Source organism: Diadema antillarum, unplaced genomic scaffold, assembly GCF_040938485.1.
Source record: "Diadema antillarum isolate AM-2024a unplaced genomic scaffold, OU_Dant_1.0 seq00000766_RagTag, whole genome shotgun sequence".
In the NCBI taxonomy this organism is placed as follows: Eukaryota; Metazoa; Echinodermata; class Echinoidea; order Diadematoida; family Diadematidae; genus Diadema; species Diadema antillarum.
Window position 1 is genome coordinate 93,005 of NW_027271656.1, and position 20,365 is coordinate 113,369.

Here is a 20,365-nt window from a genome sequence, read left to right on the forward strand (position 1 = left end):
GCCCATTCAGTGCATTTCTGATTGGGAAATTCGTGGAAAACTCGTTAACTCATGTCAGTTTGCCGATGTGACTCCAGAAAGCCATTGAAAGCCCATCGTCGTTAGAAAATCTAACAACATTCTGTGGTTTTTATTGACATTGTGTCACAACATTAAGAGAGCTTTGAATTACATTGCATTGCAAGTTCTGCTGAATGCAGACATGGCTATGATGCATCAATATCATGGGTGACAAGCTGCGCCTTTTTTGGTTGCCATAGGGGAGGAATCCTAGCCTCAAGTAGAAGTCACTCGAAAATCATCCCATTTTTTTTTTTCTGCAGTGAGCAGTCTCAATGCAAAAATGTTTCTGCAAACTTCAGGTAAACTTTGAAAACTTGCGCTGCAGCAGTCTACGATGTGTGTCACAGTGTTGCAGGTGGCTTGCAGCACAGTAATTTGCCCCGCAACTTTCTCTGACATACATTGTATCAGTCACAGATTCTCTTGTGTCACATTTTCTGAAAGGCAAGGTGAATGGCCCCTGCGTCAGTCAAAACCTTGTGAGAGAAAACAAAAAAACAAGGCTTTAGCACCCTGGCAAACTTACCAAGGGCTGAAGTAGGAGGCACCCATTGAATTACATGTATGTGCATCCACATCAAAACATGTTTAGTCAGTCTGCTTGCTTTAAAGCCACAGTGTGGTTTTACATCGGTGATGTCTGCGAGAAATTGATGGCTTCACGAAGTTATGGGGTAATGAAAGAAGAGTGCAAGTTTTCCTTCATTTTGTGGTGGGGGGGGGGGGGGACTGGATTCTCTCATTTTTCATACAGAGGCTTCAACTTCTGTGAGAAAACTACAATTTGCCCAAGTGCCAAGAGCAGTTTGAAAATAAAAATGTTCACCTTGTTATACAACTGTATAACATTACTGTTCTCATAATGAACGTCTTGGAGTTCCAAGCGGGAGTGATACAAGTGCAATGTAAGATGTTCTGTAAGAAACAGAAAACTGCATCTTATAATTCACACGTTTGATCGCTTCATTGTCTGATGTTAGGATGTTTGTAAGTATCTTTTTCTATAAACGTTACCTTGTGTTTCAAATCCGAGTTGGAAGTTTGTTTTGCATCTTTCTTCTTTTCTGTGTGGCTTTATGTGGCATGAGCAAGTTTGAAGATGCTGCCTCAGGATATCTCATGAAGGCTGCGTTTATCTAACTAGAGAGAGATAACCACATTTCAAAACGCATTTTCAAATAGCAATTATGATCATGGTTTAAAACGCGATTCTCGGGGTGCCACGTTTATCTAAACATCAGTGGCAATTTGAATGTTGTCACTGCGGAGCTGCTTTGCGCCATTCAACCTGGGTTGTAGAAGTCAACTGAGACACGCACTTTTTTTGTAGCCAATGGCGTGCACAGTATGTTGGAAGTTGACCTTAGCAGCTCGGAGAAATGCGTCCCAAAATGGCATTGCGTTTATCTGCCTACAGAAAGGCGATCATGGTCTCAAACGCATTTCAAATTACCCTTTGAATGGCATTTCAAATCGGCATTTCTGAACGCGTTTGAATAACACGGTTGCATTTATCTATGGCCTGAAAATGCCTCAAACACGTTTAGGACCATGATTCTGCCTCAGAAAATTTTTAGATTTAAATGCACTTAAAAGCCTGACTTAGTCAGGACGCTTCAGAGAACGTGCCTGCTAGACCCTTATATTCAGAATTTCCTGCCATGCCATGTTTGCTGGAACTCCAGCACTCTGGACGTGACTTGGCACTTCTAATCGTTTCACCCATTTCAATTTTGTGTCACTTATTTTTGAGACCCATTTAAGGCTTACATTGCCACATGTACCTACAGCACATGAGATGTCAGTGATATCTGAATGTAGTTGATGCGAAGAGGGTTCACACACTTTCCTGTTGTGGACTACTCTCATTCTTATCGTGTATCATCAAATTTGCGTGAATCATTGGAACTTAGTTTCCTGTAATTTTGCTTCCCTCGATCGAATGCTGTCATTGTGAATTTTTTTTTTCTCCATATATACTGGTGAGTTTGGTTGTGAGTGAATGTCTGTCTATGTTGTACATAATTATATGTGCTTTGTTTTGTTGCATTTTTGCAGGGTGTGGGGGAGGAGGTGTGCAATGAGGTTGAGACAACTTTAACCCATTGAGAACGAGTCCCAAGTATACTCGGGCAGATGTCTATGGGAAATGCATGTTGTAGCAAAATCAGTCCATCCTAAATGGGTGAAAGTGCAAATGATAATATTGAAGTGCACTGAGGTTTGTGGAAGTGCTATGAGTCTTCTCATTGTGTAGTCCTGAGCCATGGTGCTTGAATCAGTTGATGGACCCAGTCAGCACTAGTCTGGCCTCAGAGCAAAGTCTTGATTGTTAGCCCTAGTCCTGGCAGCTCCATGGTTTTGTTTGCAAGTTTTCTCACTGGCCTAGAGAAGAAAACAATTACATCTCATAGAGTAGCAAGTATTTCAGCCTGGCATTACTGACAAGAGGAGACATAACACTAATGTTTCTTCTTTCCCTACTATTTCATTCCAAAATATATTCTATTTCTTTATCGATGCCAGAATTGCTCTTTGATCTCTTTGCTGATTAATTCTACTTTCAGTAATATTAATGTCTTAGGTGTAATTAAATCTTGTCACAATTACAATAGATATTTTTGTTATAATTTTGAAGATGTCAGAAAATAGGCCACTGTTCGAGATATGTTGTGTTTGTTAATTTCAATTTCTCAAAGCAATGTTCATTTCCCCCCCCCCCCCCCTGATCTGTTTGAATCGCTTTACCTTGCCAAGCCCGCCCTCCTTCAGGAGAAGTGTGTAGTCCATAGCCCTTTTGGGTTTTTCCTTTTTTTTTTCTTCAAGGGATTCATCAAAGGTGTAGCTTGAAATGGCTGGAAATAAAACCATCCATCAATCAGTCAGAAGTTAGTGCTTACTGAAATGCGATGACATCTAGAATATTTATGGAATCACGAAGGATGTACATATATCTATGGGGATATTTTCCAGCCTGTCATTTAGCTTGCCAAGACTCACATTCCGATGCTGACGTTGCCTTGCCCACGCGGCATCCTAAACTCCCGTCGTCGTCAACGGGGAGAGCCACATTTATTAGCGAGCATGACCAGATGCATCGCGTAAAAAAAATTTGCGGGTACTTGACGAAGGCATGGCTGCTGTTTATTTGCGTGATCCAAATCGCGTATACCGCCCAATCAAACATGTCTGGCCTACTCCGGGGATGCCTGCTTTAGGTAATTGTGATGTACTAGTCCCACATGGGTGATTTTCACATCTTGTGCTTGTAGGCTCCTCTGTGGTCTCGAGGAAGGAATTCCATGCACGTATTTTAAGAAATTCAGCCCGAGACAGTAGAGAAGATTGTACTCTCCCAAGTTCGCCTTTCCTGCTCTGTCTGCAAGTCCAAATCTCTGATGACAACTCATCTTGTGTTGCCCCGGCAACCGGCTTGGAGCGTGATCAAACTGTGCTTCCCCCCAGATGATTGTTAACTAAGATGAGTCCTATCGCTGCAGGAGTAGGCATGCTCGGGAAAGCAACTTGCCAAATATACAGCCCTCCTTCTGCCTGCTTGTGGGATATACACATATCCTACTTCACGACATCCTTATACAAATGTCATATAGCTGCATTATTAAAGGGATTCCCTGTTTTTACATAATTTCTCTTCCTATTATTCATATTTAGTACCCTTACGGCATTTGGGGGGATAGCTGTTGTTCGGTTCTAACCCCAGCATAGTTTATGTGACAGTTATTCACATTGAGAACATTTTTTTTAAAGTACAGTCCTCATCTCCTTTTTTTGTCAATGTTAAGTGCAGACCACCAAAAGTGTAATATTATCCTTTTTTGAGCGAATGATGCAAATATCCACATGTATTGAATTTGATGGACCAATTGTGGTAATTTAGCAACAAATACTGGTGTGTAACCATGTAGTCAAAAGTCAATTTGAAACAGTCACTGGACAAGATAATTAGCGCAACAAATTTCTTGTGTACAGTTCATGACATTTAGGCACAATTACTCAGTAATCAAATTTTGTGCGCAAAGTGGTCACAGATTCAATGCATCATTAAACCCTTTTCAGAGATGATTGTCATGTGTTTTACATCATGGAAGACCTTTTAGAGATGGCTGTAAAATCAGATGAACCAGTGTAACAGGTTTGTGAGTGGTTCTTTCCAAACTGGTCCTGAAACAGTAATTAACAGGAAAGTGGTAAGGTCACAGCATTCAAGTATTGCAAGGTGTATTGAGGAAGTTGATCGTTTTATATTGGTCCCCATGGAGATGCAAATGTGAAAATGAATCATTACTTTGTACAAAACTTGGCAAAATGAAGGATTTCACTTATGATACAAGTTAGCGACAAACATCTGCAGTGCATCGGTGGACCAACAAGTTTTATTCCAGGAATCTGCCTCCACTGCATCTATGACATTTTAGCTGTAAATTTTGTATACTGTATACGCTATATATTTCGCGGAGGTTTTATTTTCGCGAATTTCGCGAGTCGGGAGCTATTCGCGAAATTAACAACACGCGAAAATATTATCTTCCAAAATGAATCCCTTGCCTTGACGATACGAACATTTCAGTACTAGTATACCATGTCACGGCTTACCGAACAGACAATACTCACTGGCTAAGCTTGTTTACGTACATAGCACGTCCACGTCTACTAACGAAGCAAGGGGACCACTCGTCAGATATCTAGCGCGATTAAAAAAAAACTTCAAAAATGTCGAATTATAACTTACTAGTTCGCAGAGTTTGGTAAGTTTTTTTCATGCAGTGTATAACTAGTTTCATTCTTATTCGCTAGTAAGTTGAAAATTCACACTTTCTTTGTCACTTCATATTTTATCTGGTCCCCCAATCGCGAATTTAACCACTCGCGAAAATGTGTGACAGCGGCAATTCGCGAAAATTTATGTACGCGAAAATTATAGCGTATACAGTATTTGAATCTCAAAAGAGTATAAAATGTTGTGCAGAGCTCTGTGAATGTTGTCTCAATTGCTTACTGCTTGCAGTTGGTGTCAGATAAAGATATAAAGCATCCTTGCACGTATAATGATCAGCATCGCAGCTTACAGAAACTGAAACGGTGATTGAGTCCTATTGATTTCTTAAAGTTTCTTGCAATAGAATTAAACTATTAGAGACACAAACCACAAGAATCATCACAGACTGACACTGTAACTATTTATATGCAATGTAGTGATTAATATGCAATGTAGTGATTAAGTGATATTTTAGATTTTCCTAGGATGAGTATTGAGTTGCTCTGAAAGTGTGATGCGCATTCAAGTGTGCTAGGCACTCCCTTCCTACCCCCTACCCCCCCCCCCCCCCCAAAAAAAAGAAGAGAATGTCAAGAAAGTTGTGACCATTTGAGAGTTAACTTGTCATATTTTATGGCTTCCTTCTGGACACCTCAAAATAAATCTCCTGGGGTTTCAAGTCATATGAAGTTTTATAGTTACCGTAAGCTGGTGTAAGTGTAGATCATGCTGAGGTAGCCTTCAGGAAACTACCAATCAACTGTGAGCATATAAATCGTTGCCATGGAAACTGCCCGCAGTTCCTGCAACGTGCAATAATTCCGTACGTCTTTCTGAAACATGCCCCTCATCGCTTGGCTGAATCATTTCCTGATTGGATTGGCGTGGATGCTCCCCACTGTTCTGTTTGGTTGTGTTTTGCTTTGTATCTTGTGATATTGTATTGTTATGTACTGTGTCATTTTTGTATTACCGCTCACTAATTTTACACTTTCTTTACAAGATCTCTATCATTCTGCTGATACAATTAATATTAATGTTCTTACAGATCCACCAGGATTTTAGTATCCAGAATGAGTTTCTTGTCATTTGTATTGATCACAGCTATGGCTTGCATTTTCTGACTAAAGTGTGAGCTATTACATTCACTAAAAACAAACTTATGACAGTAATAATTCCTTTAAGCACAACTGAAGACAAGAAATGAAGGCGCCAGGGTATATATAATTACAGCTGAGTTAGATTTGCTGTTGTTTCTTTTCTGATTGTTTCTTTGGTAAGGCCCAAAGAGACCACTGGGACATGACACACTCATGTACTCCAACAACAAAGTGACGGGAACCATCTTGTCTGGAGTAAAACTACAGTAGTATGCGGTTGCTGAGCACTGTTGATGTTGCCTTCTTCAGGTTAAGTGCTTTCCAACTTTTTACCTCTACTCTGTTTTTTCTCTCCTTTTTTGTGTCTCCTCGCTCTGTAGGGCTTTGAAGAGCTGTGCCGGATGGGAGCTTGGGACTTCGTCATCAACCTGAGTGGGTCTGACCTGCCTCTTCGAGACGTGGATGATACAGCTGCCATGTTGGCTTCGGCGAGAGGTAAATACTCGACAAGGCTGTGGTGTAGGGCTGCCAGGGAAAAAGGGGGGAAGGTGCTGATGGGTACCGTTAGCATTGCCAATTTGATGCAAAGTTTGATAGCTCTGTAAATCTCCTCTCCAGCAGATGCTATCGCGTTACAAACGCCCGTAAGTTGCTGGCAAAAAGTTGGAAGTTTTTCTGCCGAAGGGGATGTTCAGCATCATAATCTGTGTCTGGGAGACTTTTCCACCTTAATCTGAATTCCAGTCATTCGCAGCTGGACTGGCGCACATGTTTGATGTGAGCGTGGAAATTCAATTCGCCCAATGAAGCTTTTAGCCCCTAAGTCTCTTTCCAGAAATCACTTGACCAGGTCCAGCTCCGACTCCTTTGGAGCGAGCTTTTTGTATCTCTGTTCAAAATGTGTCAAATGATTTTCTGGAAGCTTGACGTTGGAAGAGGAAATTGTTCTTTCAGGTTTGCATGCAATTTCCAGGGTAGGGGGAAAAGAGCATCATTCAGCACGCACATGCAATCGGTGGAATCATGCAGAAGTGAAACCTCCAATTTGCATTTTGCGTTCCCCAAATGTTTTGTGGCTTTTTTGCAGTGACTTGATTTGTTGCCTAATGAAAGGCAAGGTGTGGCAATCTCATCATGTATTGTGATATGAGGGAAGGGGGAGGAGGAGGAGGGGGTGGTGGAGAGGGGAGGGGAAGGGGTAAGTGCCAAACATGTGATCGGTGCCACAGATGTACTCGATATCGTGACATCCATAAAAACCTTTTTTCCCCCATGGCACATCAAGTTCTGCTTTCTTGCTATGTTGGATTTTGTAGGTCTTGTGAATGAAGTTTTTAGGAAACAAAGTGCTTTGCAACAGTTCAGTGATATATAGATGGACAAAAAAAACAACAATAACAACTGGTAGCCATAAGCTGTGTGTGTTGTCAACGAAATGACTGATTTCGTAATGAAATCGACCTCGCGACACTTCCTCCTCAGCAGATTCCCGCAAAATTAAACTCCACTCATTTGACAAATACCATAAAGTGAAACAGAAACTGGAAACTCTTTGTCAAAATCAGATGCGAAATAACACTAAAACATTAACTTTTAGGTTGCACAAGTGAAACCAGTGATATCAACCACAATTGTGCATACTGTAAAACCAGAAATTTTTGTGGCATGAAACTATCGTGAATTGGAACCGATGGCCTTTTTGCGGCATGGAGCTTTCGTGAATTGCCTCTAGCATCCAGTGCATTATTTAGACAACAACTTTGGCATGCATTTTACTTTCGTGAATCTTGGTTCCTCGCAAAATTCACAAAATTATCATGCACTTGAAAATTTTTGGTGTTACTGTATATGTCCTCAAGATGAAATGATGATGTAATCATGTCACAACTTTCCTATAATTGGTCTACACTAAAACAATATCCCGAGTCTCATTCTGGGTCAATAAATGAGCAATTGCAAAATCCCTCCACTCTAAAAGTTTTCTTTTTGCTTTTTTTTTCAGTCTACAAGTCTCGTAGCTAATGTCTGATTTTGATAAACACATACCAGTCTTTTTGTTAGTTCTACGATATGAAGGCTGACTGAAACATTATAGAATTTTTACTCTATCCACTGCTGTGTGCGCTATAGTGTTGCACAACTCTTTTGGCCGCCTCTTGTGGGTCCACAGGGCCACAAGGAGACACTGTGCATCGGTGAAATATCAAGTTTGTCTGTCAAAGACGATGGCAGATTAAAAGCTGCTTCCTGTAGAGTGCTGAATGGGATACGATCCAATTCACTTGAAGAGGAGAGCACTCGGTGGCGCTTGTCAAGAATCATAATTATTTGAGTTTCAGGGAGCCATGGGGAAAAGTATTCTGTATAGGCCCAATTTTAGACTTATGGTTAGGGTTAGGGTTTTACATAGCGGTATCATGATCTGCTTTGTGTAGGTACGTGCTGGAGTTCTTTGACCTATAACGTAATATGCCAATCTTAGTTGTATTCTGTAAGAGGTCTTGGTAGAAAATTGTGCACTGCACAAGCAAATGCGTAGTTCCACGATAAGTAAATAGACATTTAGCCATCAATCAAGTAATGGAATGGAAATGTGACAGGGCGACCCAGCTTTGCCCAAGAAGATTGGTTTCTACAACCTTCTTGTTCCTGGATAGTTTCCAAACATTAAGGATCTCATTCTGTTCATATTGGTTGTGGTACAAGATTGGTCTACAGATAATTCCCGGAACAAAATGAAATATTAAGCATTTGTGATTTGTACTGCATTAAGAATGGAGTTGTGCTTGACCATTCTGTTTTGTCACAAAATATTTCTTACACTCGTGGTCAGTACTGCCAGACAAGGCATTTGATAGAGTTTCAGCAGCTGTAGCAGTATATTGCAAAATAGAATACATGCAGGTTCTGATTCATATCTACCTTCCAGCAAGTCTAGCCAGAGTTTGATTCCATTCATACGTCTGCTTACTCAGACCAATGTCTGTGACTGCCGCTAGGGATTTTCCACTTCCAGGGCTTCTCTTTCGCCTTGAACTACAACCGGTTCCAGTTGTTTGGTGCCCAAATTGCCGAATGAAAAGCCTGTAATTGATACGGCTAATGAAAGGGTGTATTAATCTGTCATAGCATGATACAGATGTCAGTTTCTATACACGTCTGGACTTCTGCACCCTCCAATAGTGGCGGATTATTTGTTCCCACGCATTCTGCACCTGACAGGGTAAGCCGCATGGTTGTGCATGGCGGAGCAGGTTTCCAGGAGATCGGACAAGAGTTACTACCCTTTCAGGGATACTTTGTCAGCAATGTGGTCTTTACAACAACAACCACAACAGCCAATTTTTTTTTTTCTGTGGAGTCCTTAGCCATTTTAGTGACTTCCCTTCTTCCATTTGTTGTGTCTGCATCCTGTTCCAAAACAGATTTGCATTTAAAGGGAAAGTCCATCCTGGTATCATGATGCTTTTTATGAAAACAGAAAAGTCAGAGATGTAGACTTAAGCAGTGAAATTATGGGGGGAAAGTCAGAAACAGTAAAAAAGAAGAAAGTTACTAACTGTAAAAGTTCAGAACGTAAGACGAATTGGCAACTCTGTGTGATGGAGGTGTGGAGCAGCTCTGCATTCTGTTTGTACACAAATCATCAACAATTTCCATTTTTCTCTCAGGAAACGTTTTCTTTAGACCCATTCTTGGTATATGATTAGAATGATATGTATTTGTGTGTCCTCTTCAGCAGATATCTGTCTCTGCCCAAATATTAGAGAGAAATGAAAAATAGTGATATTTTGTGTAGTCAAAACAAGTGACAAGCTGCTCATTTAGCAGTATCATACAGAGTTGCAAATTTGCCTTACCCTTTAAACTTCTGCAATTTACGTGATGCTTGTATTATGTGTATGATTTTTCTCAAACATTCACTGATGTGCTTTTCAGAATTTTCTGCTTTCATACCAAGCAGCACACTTGGACTTGCCCTTAAAATGCCATTGAGTGGAACCATTGTGAGGTACAATGGACTTGTGGCTTTGTGCAGACAAGTATGAAATTAAAGTTGTATCTTTATGAATAACGAATGAATGACGCCAAGCTGGGGATGAATCCAGATCCAGCACTGTAAGCAGCCTGCTCCTCAAGTCTGGATCTGTTGCATGAGAAGATGCAATCAGACATAAGTCATAAAATCAAACATGAGTCAAGTACGTATACATGTATCAGCCAATCAGGATGATTATTCTGAGACTTGTGTTTGATTTGCTGATTTACAAATACCAACTTTTATGCAACAGGGTCCTGCTGTAGAGAGTTTCATTATGGCCTGTTATCATGTGATGAGTTCAGACCCAAGTGTGCATTTTCGGTGTCAAGTGTTTTCCTTCCCTGTCTGCTTTGTCTGGAATTATCAGAATGCTTTGCCAATGCAGGCTACTATTGTTTAAGGGTAACAACATCTTCATTTTCCACCATGTTAGCTGAAATTTAGGTACACAGTATGTATCACTTCTGTGATACGAACTTGACATACATAGATTTGTAGTAAGTTCTTGCCAGTGAAGGTATCACGTATCTTTATGTTTAATTTGGAGGAGGTGTTGATGTCCCAAATATCAAATAGATCTGTGGATCTTTCATGAAAATCTGGCACTAATGCAACTTGTTTGGTACTGTATTTTCTGACCCTGCTACTTTCTTTTGAGTCTTGCAGATGTGTGTCCACAAAGTGATTAAATTACAAAGAATCTACAGTATTTCTTTACCGATATCCTATCACCAATATTTATGATAACTACCTTGAATATGATTAGACTATTAAGAGAAAGTCCATTTGCGTGCTATGAATTCCCATGGTATTCAGCAAAGCCACTGCCTTGATTGTAGATATTGGTTTCAAGATTTGTTTAGCACTACTCCACTTTCAGGTTGTGCGGAGAGAGCTTGTACTGTGCACCAGATCAATTTCAACTGGGGCACTCTACTCCCAGAAACCGGATGGCCAATTGTCATGGATTATTAAACAGTTGTAACACTTTGATAAGATTGGCACAAAATATCCAGGCCATACCTCTTTCTGCTAATTGCTGTCCAATATATCACCATGGCAACTGCGTAATATTGGGGGAATTGCCGGAAACAGAAACGTGCACCAGCACCAGTTTTGTGTCTTCTCTATTTTATTCTTTCTTTTCCTTCATCACTTAGACCTGAGTATCGGAGCAAGTGTCTCCACTGATGAGGTGTCCCAGAAATAGAAAAGGCCAAAGATACACTCAGCAAAAAAAGAAAGTAAACACTTTTTCCAGTTAATATTTTTCATAGAAGATTTTGATAAAAATCAGTGTGTCATATACCATATCAAAGATTATTTAATTGGCTATTAACCAGGTAGGTTTATACAAAGGGAAATTTTATGCATGCGTGAACACATTTGATTTTGTCTTCCAAGGCAGAAAAGTAAAAATTGCAGAATTGGACATATTGAAATTCATTTGCAAATGCCCTCCAATATAGGAATGATAATAAAAGACCAATTTAAAGCAATGAGACACATGAATGAAACAGCAGAAATAAGTTTCCGTTCCCTTGTTTCCCTTTATATTCAAAACAAAAACATAGTCGGGAAACTGAAGGTGGAACATAAGCATTTTCCATCAATTCAAACTTTAAATGACATAGGGAGTAAACCATAAAGGTGATGAAATCGACAGAATTTCTTCATTTTACCTTTTAATTAAGGAACTTAAGAATGCACGATACAAATTCAAGAACCAAATATTATTTCAAATTTTCTTAATTTGGAATAACGTTTCAAATTTAACTTTCTTTGTTACCATAATTTTTCTCTTATGTCTTTTGACTACGGATTTGACAGAAGATTTTTCATTTTTCTCCATTATTTTTTGCCTTTCTTTATCTTTGGAGGGTTTCAGAGACATTATTGAGATCATAAGTTGATTTTTGCAAATTAATTTGCATTTCTATTGTGTTGAATTTGTCTGTTGTTCTCATTATCATATGGAAGAGCAAATACGCTTGAATAACAATTACTTGTCCATTTTGCAATTTTTACTTTTGCGCCTTGGGAGAGAAAAACGAATGTGTTCACTCATGCGTAAAGTTAACATTCTCATTGACCTACTAGGTTGATAGCTAATTAAATTACCTTTAACATGGTATATAAAACACCATTTTTAGCCAGATATTCCATGAGAAAGATAAACCTGAAAAAGTGTTTACTTTCTTTTTTTGCTGAGTGTATAATACATGTCACTGGAGGCTTGTGTTAACAATGGCTTATAAGCTGCCTTTTGAAATCGTGCCACTGTGGACATCTTTCACATGTCTAGGAGCACCTGGCTCTCAATTTCTATGCATATTTCATGTGAAGTTGGCTTTCTTTTATCTCCTATCTCCAAAGGGAAGGCAGCTGTCATTACTTGTAGAAAGTCACGTTTGATATTCTAGAACTCGTCCTTAGCTGACTTGTGGCCACAAGATTCGCTAAATTTTGTACCAGGTACACAATGTACATGAGATTCCACCTAATAGGTATCAGTGTCTGTCACCCCTACCCTTTAGATATTTAAGGTAGATATATATACTACAAGATGTAACATAACTGTGTTCCTTGTATGTGCAGTGGCTGCCTGCACTCAGCACTTAGAACAGATCATACATCATTTAGAGCATTTAGAGGCAAAAGACTACACTTGACGGGATTAATTTCCTTCTGCCTGTAAGTAGCTGGTAGTACTTGAAATGAAGTCATTCATCGGGAATATTGCGTCTAATCATGACCTGAAGCAGTTTTACGATGGTGCTGCTGGTGAGAGAAAGCAATATATTTCATGCATTCATAATTCACCCATGAGTCCCTAAAATGTTAAAGGGATGGTATAGTTTTGGTTGGGGTGGTGTACTTTTGGTTCGGGTGACCTACACTACTTCAGGTTTCCAACTTTGCAAAGAGACCCTTTGATGAAAGGTGGGACCATCTTTTATTCGGATCGCTTTGTTTCACTTTGTTTTTAGGTAGATCTCAGCCATTTGAAAGCTGATTTTCATCAAGTAAACTTTGAATTCCTCTCAGGATTGTATACTTTTACATTTCATAAAGTGGTTTCAAAGTATCTCACCTCAACCAATGCTATACCATCCCTTTAACCCATTAAAGGATGAGCTGATTTTCCTTTAACACACATTTCCCATAGACACCTGCCCGAGTATGCTCCCTAATAGTCTTCTGATTTTCCTTTAACACACATTTCCCATAGACACCTGCCGGAGTATGCTCCCTAATAGTCTTCAGTGGAATAATTTGAATGCTGGATCAGGTGCAGTTGAAGAAAACAGGAAAGTAAACAAGATCACTCCATCCCTGCTGTGTTTAATCATTCTCTTACGCCCACTTAATGGTAGGTTTGAATCTTTTGCAGTCCATGTTGTCACAATGAAGTGTGAAGAAGGAACTGTGCTGATCAATGGCCTCTGGTAATGATACCATTTCTTATTTAGCTGCCTGTGTAGGGGAAGGGGAATTGACTCATTGACATTCAACTTATTAGATATGAACGCAAACGTGTTTGATATCAAGATACAAACAGGGTAATAGGGCATATAGGCCTAGTTGTTTGTTTGTTGTTTTTTCCGTGCTGCCCCATTTGCTTAGAGAGTGGGAGTCTACAGAGGGTGCAAGTCATCACCAGAAGTCAAGGGGTGAAGTAGTCGCTGGGGTCATCCACTCTTCACACTCATATTGCTTCCTGTGGGTGGGTGTGGAGAGAAGGTTTTCCCCTAATCCACCTCCCCCTGGTATTACTGAATTACACAATGAGGGGCTTCACACGTACAAATGGACACGGCTGCAGTGCTTTCTTGAAAAAGAAGGGGGAAAAAATGTTCAGATGCACAGAAATAAGTCTCATCCAGCTGACCACAGACTGCAAACAAAACTCTATACAATAGCTGCAACACTTTCCGGAATGTTTTTCATTGGATTAATTTCATGTGGTTTATTCAGGGTAATACACAAGCAGTTTAGAATGATATCGGGCTGTGTCAATTCAGTATCAACATTTTTTTTATGCCTCTTCCACGAAATGCCAGAGGTATTATGTTTTCGAGTTGTCTGTTCGTTTGTCCGTCTTTCCATCCATAATCAATTTTTTTGGAAAGTGTACATGTAACTCTATGACTTGCCATCGGTTCTTTACGTTTGCTTTACCTGCAAGAGTGTGGAAGTGTGGATGCAGACGCTATAGGGGAAGTAAATTGAAGGTCAAGCAAGGCTTCATCTTCTCAATCACAATTCAAAGGTCAAACCATCCAGATTACCTCATTTGCACCTGAGAATGGAGCAAAATCTAATTGGAAATCAACTCAGGACCACATCTAGCCAAATGAGGTTGGGGAAACTTGTAAGGGACACATTTGAATTAGGTTTGGGTGTAGACTTGAAAAAAAAAAAATGATTGGTTTGGGACATGCTCAGCGAGACATCTACAAAGAATAGGCCCTATATCTTTGTAAGTGTGAAAGCCTCTAATAACAGACTCCCAATATTCTGCATGTCAGAAGCTTCTCCTGTGCATAGGATTAAAACAAGATGCCATGGAAAATAGATGTGCATGAGTGGAAGTTCTACTTTACAGTATCTGGAGCAAAGTGGCAGTGTGCTGCTATTGTGATGCACTTGTGTATGCAAATTGTCGCCATAGAAACATATCGGCCAATAATAAGGTGTTTTTTTAATGACTACGTGTAAGTACTTTAAGAGGAGGGAAGTAAAGTACGTCTGAGCATTCCCACCTAAGTATTTATTCTGTCAGCTGAATGCTCTAGGGCATACATTAGATAATTGTCATGGGTTGTTTGAACCTCTCTTTTTTATGTTCTTGAGGTTGCAATATTGTATGTGCATTCATTATGTTGGGTTTTTTAAAACTTATTTATTGAACTATTGGATTATTCATTAATTTCTCCATTTATCCATTTACCTATCTATTTCTCAAATGCATTCTGTTATAAACACAACATTGCCTGACCAGTATTAAAGGTACCTCAGAAAGGTATACACCTCTGTGCATCCATCCATATGAGTGCGAATGCAGTTCCTGCTTTGTGATTAGGTATTACATCGCTTTATAGCTGCATTCTTGTGTAAGTAAAAGTACTGTGAAAGTGGAAATTTTTGCAGTGTCGAAATGTTTGAAAACGCATTTTGTGCGACTATAAACTAACGTGAAAATAAAAGCACGCAAATATGTTTGCTTGGTATATGTTCCAGTAGTCGATGTCTTGATTCCACAGAATTATAACCACGCAAAACCCTTCTTACCCAGCCAAGAAAAAAAAAAAGATTAATTTTGCAAAAATATTCACTTTTACAGTACACTACTAAAGGACAAGTCCACCTTCATATACATAAGGATTGAGAGAATGCAGCAATATTAGTAGAACATATCAGTGAAAGTTTGACGAAAATTGAACTATCCGTTCAAAAGTTACGAATATTTTAAGTATCTGTGCAGTCACTGCTGGAAGAGAAGACTACTACAGTATATGATGTCACATGTGTACAACTATAAGGAAAATAAAAAGAGAATTTCACAAAACTTTACTTTTTGAATAAGGTGCACATTTCTTCGACTTGCTACTGACGTATGTTAAGGGTAATATTATTCCCCCTGCCTTCTGAAAGAGAGAAGTCGAGTGTTCTTTTGTTATGCGAGAAAAATGGAAATAAGTTGAATATTCTTTATTCTTTCTTTATATCGTTGTACTCATGTGACATCATACACAAGCTATAGTAGTCTTTTCATCCAGCCGAGCAGAAACTGAGCAGAAACTTCCAAATTTTTTAACTTTTTAACAGATTGTCCGATTTTGCTCAAACTCTCACTGATGTGTTCTACTAATATTACTGCATTCACTCAACCCACATGTCTATGAAGGTGAACTTGTCCTTTAAAAAAGTGTCAATATGTTGATTTGTCTATTTTTGTGTCAAAAGGTCACAACTTCATGAGGCAGAATGGGAACTGGAAGGACAGGAGTGACAAGCCCACAGATTTCTCGGTTTGGTACGGCTGTGGTGGCCATGTCTACAATGTCTCCTACAGGGGAAAGAGACCGTCCTGGACCGACATGCACAGTACTTCGCAGTGGGCCATCTTCTCACGGTGGGTATTGAACCTTGAGCCTCCTGATTGTGTGCTTTTGATAAGAACAAAGTTGTATGCATTGAGTAATTTTGATAATTAACCTAACCGAGACTCGTATAATGGCACTACAAGAAGTATAAAACTCCAGTGGAGTACCCATGCTGTACACCTGGCCTGGGTAGAGAGGAACATTGTGGGCAAAGAAAAAAATCGGCCCTGATAGGGCCAGAGCCCGAGTGGGCCGTCAAGTGAAAGGCAAAGTGGTATCCTCTGAACCACAACTTTACCTGACCATCTCACCAAGACAAGCAAACTGATAGACATTTGAGTACAATATGGTACACCTGTCCTTTTCAAGTGTTCTGCCTCACAGATGATAATGATGACGATGATGATAATAATAATGATAATAATGACAATAATAATAATAACAATAATGATAATTATAATAGTAATAACAATAATAGTAGTAATAATAATAATAATTATAACAATAATAATAATAATAATAATAATAATAATAATAATAATAATAATATTAATAATAATAATAATAATAATAATAATAATACATTTATTACGTGCTAAATCCAGATGTTTCTGAGCGCACAGTTTACCAGAAAATTCCGATTTGATCCAAAGTAATACAAAAATACAGAAATATCAAAACCGTATATAATTCAAACAATAGATACCGTGTATAAATACAATAAATAAATACTGAATTCAAAGTAGTGTGCACCTCCATCGACCGACCCACAACTGGGCCATTCCAGAGGACTATCTACTTTTATAAAAAGGATAAAATTAGTTGTGAAATCAAAATGTCATTAAAGTCATTTTTAGCTGACTTTTCAATGCATTATTATACTTTCCTATACATATTTCAAGCACCTGTCTCAGCTATTGGGGCATTATGCATATAATGTCCCTTTTAAATAGCTTGAGACTATTCCAAATTTAATGTACCCAGTATGTGTGTGAGTGTGTGTGTGTGTACAATTGTGTATATACGCTCTTACCAAAAATATAGATCTTTCCTCTTTTTTTGTAACATGAAGGTGTATGTACTGTAGTCATCTGACTGTACTGTTTATCATTGGGAGCAGTGATTTTAAAAATGTTCAAGTTATCGGATGTGATGTGTATGTGTAGGTCAGTTGTATCACAAAACATCCTACCATATAAGAACTTTGTAATAAGGCCTAAAATATAAGGAGATATCACTATTTTTCTCATTAAACAATAACTGTAGATGGTTTAGTCTGGAAACATTTTTATTATAACTATTGTTCACATTTTGTATATTCAACAATGCTTAACATTGATTACACTGATAAACATTTTTACATTGGTTGTTGCTACACTGAGTCACTTGACATTTCAGAACTATTTTGAAGCGCTAAAGTTTGGTTTTTGTTTCATCTGCAAATGGTAAATAATGCCTTTAACATTATTCAGTCAACAAGTTGATAAGGTCTGCAAACAATGAGATGTGCACCTACTGTTTGATTTAAATTTCCATTAGCCCGATGATAAACATCAGGCAATATTCAGTGAAGCGCTGATGTGAACTTGTGCTGTATCTGGCTGCATCGCAGCATAAATTCAATATTTGTTCTTCCAAAGACCTCAAACTTATCAGGTGGAAGTGAGTGTATACTGAGACAACTATAGTTGGTTGTTTAAAAAAAAAAGATAAGGGGGGAAAAGATAAAGGAATTGATTTATTTCACACCGAGTTGTCGGGCAAGAGTTCGGTCATTTAACATATCGCAGCCCCAAGTCACTTTGATATAGATTAGTGCAATGTACCCAGAATCAGTGCAAATGTGAGGAATTTGTGGTGGAAGTGAATGTATCATATGAGGTATACACAGTATATCAAATGTGAGTGGGAAGAGACAAACACTTTCTGTATCTGTGTAAAGAGTGCTGTAAATATTTTGAATATTCAATGGTGTGGAAATTGTTGTGAATGACACGCTCCACTGAGCCAGCACGAAAACAACGATGCACAAAGATCTAGGGGAGATATCCAAATATGTTTTCAGAAAAAAAAAAAAACACACACACACACTCTTAATTTGCCAAATCATGAATAAGCAAAGTTCACAGAAGTTCACCCAGTACAAAAGTCGACACTGCAATTTTCTGTTTTTATAGTGGTGCCCGTTCAGCTGCGGTATTCGTGGGTTAAGCCACAGTGATTGACAGGTGTGAGTTTGTTCGAATGAACTCTAGGTGTGAACTTCCCCTCAAAGCACTCTACTTTTGGGCAGAGTCAGTCTGATTCTAAATATTCGAAGCGTGTGATCACCTGACATGTTTGTCGACATCGTACTGGAGAGTTTCTCGCAATTTATTGATGTGCCTGAATGTAAAGTGTAATTTGCCACTTTACACACTGCTAACATTACACTGTGCCTTTCAATCTTTTAAACTACTGACATATATATTTTGGTATCAGCTTACCAAAGGGAAGTTTGTTTTTGCCTTGGCTGCTGGCAAACATGCATATGTGGTAACCCTTTAGATGTGTGGTACTTCCAAGAGCTGTGGATTATTGATGTTCAAAAGCCCTTTTTACACTTGTATTTCTTAACCCCAGACTTTCTCTGACCCAGGACTATCGTTAGTCCCGTACCAATTTTTTCAGCTTTTTACACTGGCCAATAAGTCCCGTACTATCTCTTGTCCGGGGCTAAGGAGAAAACTGACCTTTTTACACTCGTATTTCTTAGCCCCGGACTTTCCAAACCACATGAAAATTCATGATTACGCTGTGCACTGTACACGTACACGCACGCATCAGCAGCACTTGATTACCTCGTTTCTGATTGGACAGTGGGGGTCGGACTCCATCTCCGTCGCTTAGCCCGGATTATTTTTTCGTTCTGTTTACACTCACTTGCTTGGCACCGCAATTGCGGTGCTAACCCTGCTATTTTGCAGGGCCAGATAGTACCGGACTATCGGTGGGGCTAGCCCACTTTGGCAAAAACGAGTGTAAACAGAAAGTGGGCTAAGGATAGTCCCGTACCAACGGTGGGGCTAAGGCCCCCCCCCCCTTTAGCCCCACCATTGGTACGGGACTAAGCAAAAATTTACAAGTGTAAAAAGCCCTAAAGTCTCCACTTCCTAACAGTGTAGCTTTTGGGGGGGGGGGGGGTGGAGTGAAGGAGGGAAAGGGAAATACAAGAAATGAGGTAGAAGAGTTTGTGTCCCTGTGTGTGTCTGAGTAACAAGGTGATATAATTGCTGGATACACTAGTAAACTCACTTCTGATGAAAGAAGTTTTGGAGGACATTGTATCATTTCCTGTAAAGCAAGCCGTCTCTGCATGGCCAATTCATTTGACTTCCAGCTAGCGTGAGGGTAAAAGAAGGGCGTATGTTGACCTATGACCTTGGTATTGGCTTGCATCTGCAGTTATCCCTGGGATTTGAGTGAGAAAGTAGGCTGTAAGTCCTTACCCACCTGCCCAAACCTAGAGTCATTGTAGTTTGGGGCTGTTGAGGATAGAAATGTGGTTAACCTCGGTAATGTTTAAAATGCCAAGGAAATTGTATTTTCCTCTCCATCTGTGAAATATTGTGATGTTAAAATCCTTGCGTGTCTCGTAAAACATGCAATATATTGTATCAGATGTCCATAGCTTTTGAGTCAATAAACCTGTAGAAATGTACCCATGAGAGTTGTTTGAATTTTTCTTGCATTATAAAGAAGGAAGGTGATCGTGAGACCTTTGCTAGGTTCTTGTCATTGATATGTTGTGAAATGCAGATCTCCCACAAAAGAACAAATTAGAATTGGTATAGAGAGTCTACTTATATTTTGCTATGGTTTGCTATGCCGGTTTGCTTATATGTACATGTGTGTATTTCATGTCTTTAGGCTGTGTTTATGCTTGGGGGTACCACAAAGGTGGTACTTGTGGAAGATGCTATCATTTTTCTGCTATCTTATGAGAGATTGAGTGGGAAGTGGTTCCAGATGCCTATTTGATGGAGACACAGGTGGTAGTGGTCAGTACCGCATTAATCTTGTCAGTTCCTGTAGGAGCTTACTATCAATAGTTAGGTTCACACGCTGTTCCTAAACTTTAAGTTTAGGTTGAAAACTTAACTCTTGATGATTAGCTTGTAGTTTAGCACCATGTGGACGCACTCGAAAGTTAGCAATCTATAAGTTTAGTCGATAATTAGAACCGCGAGACATCTTAGGGTTTTACGCTCTCTCCACGAGCCATGGGGGGTCC

The 20,365-nt window shown here is 39.3% G+C and overlaps 1 protein-coding gene across 1 annotated transcript in view; it reads left to right on the forward strand.

The window, feature by feature from the left end:
* The window catches only part of LOC139738724 (uncharacterized), a 133,746-nt gene that overhangs the window by 67,610 nt on the left and 45,771 nt on the right, over positions 1-20,365 (forward strand). Inside the window, exons 8-9 of the mRNA XM_071649361.1 lie at positions 6,321-6,435; positions 15,953-16,121. Of these exons, the coding sequence (XP_071505462.1) occupies positions 6,321-6,435; positions 15,953-16,121 (284 nt within the window). The remainder of the gene's footprint in view (positions 1-6,320; positions 6,436-15,952; positions 16,122-20,365) is intronic.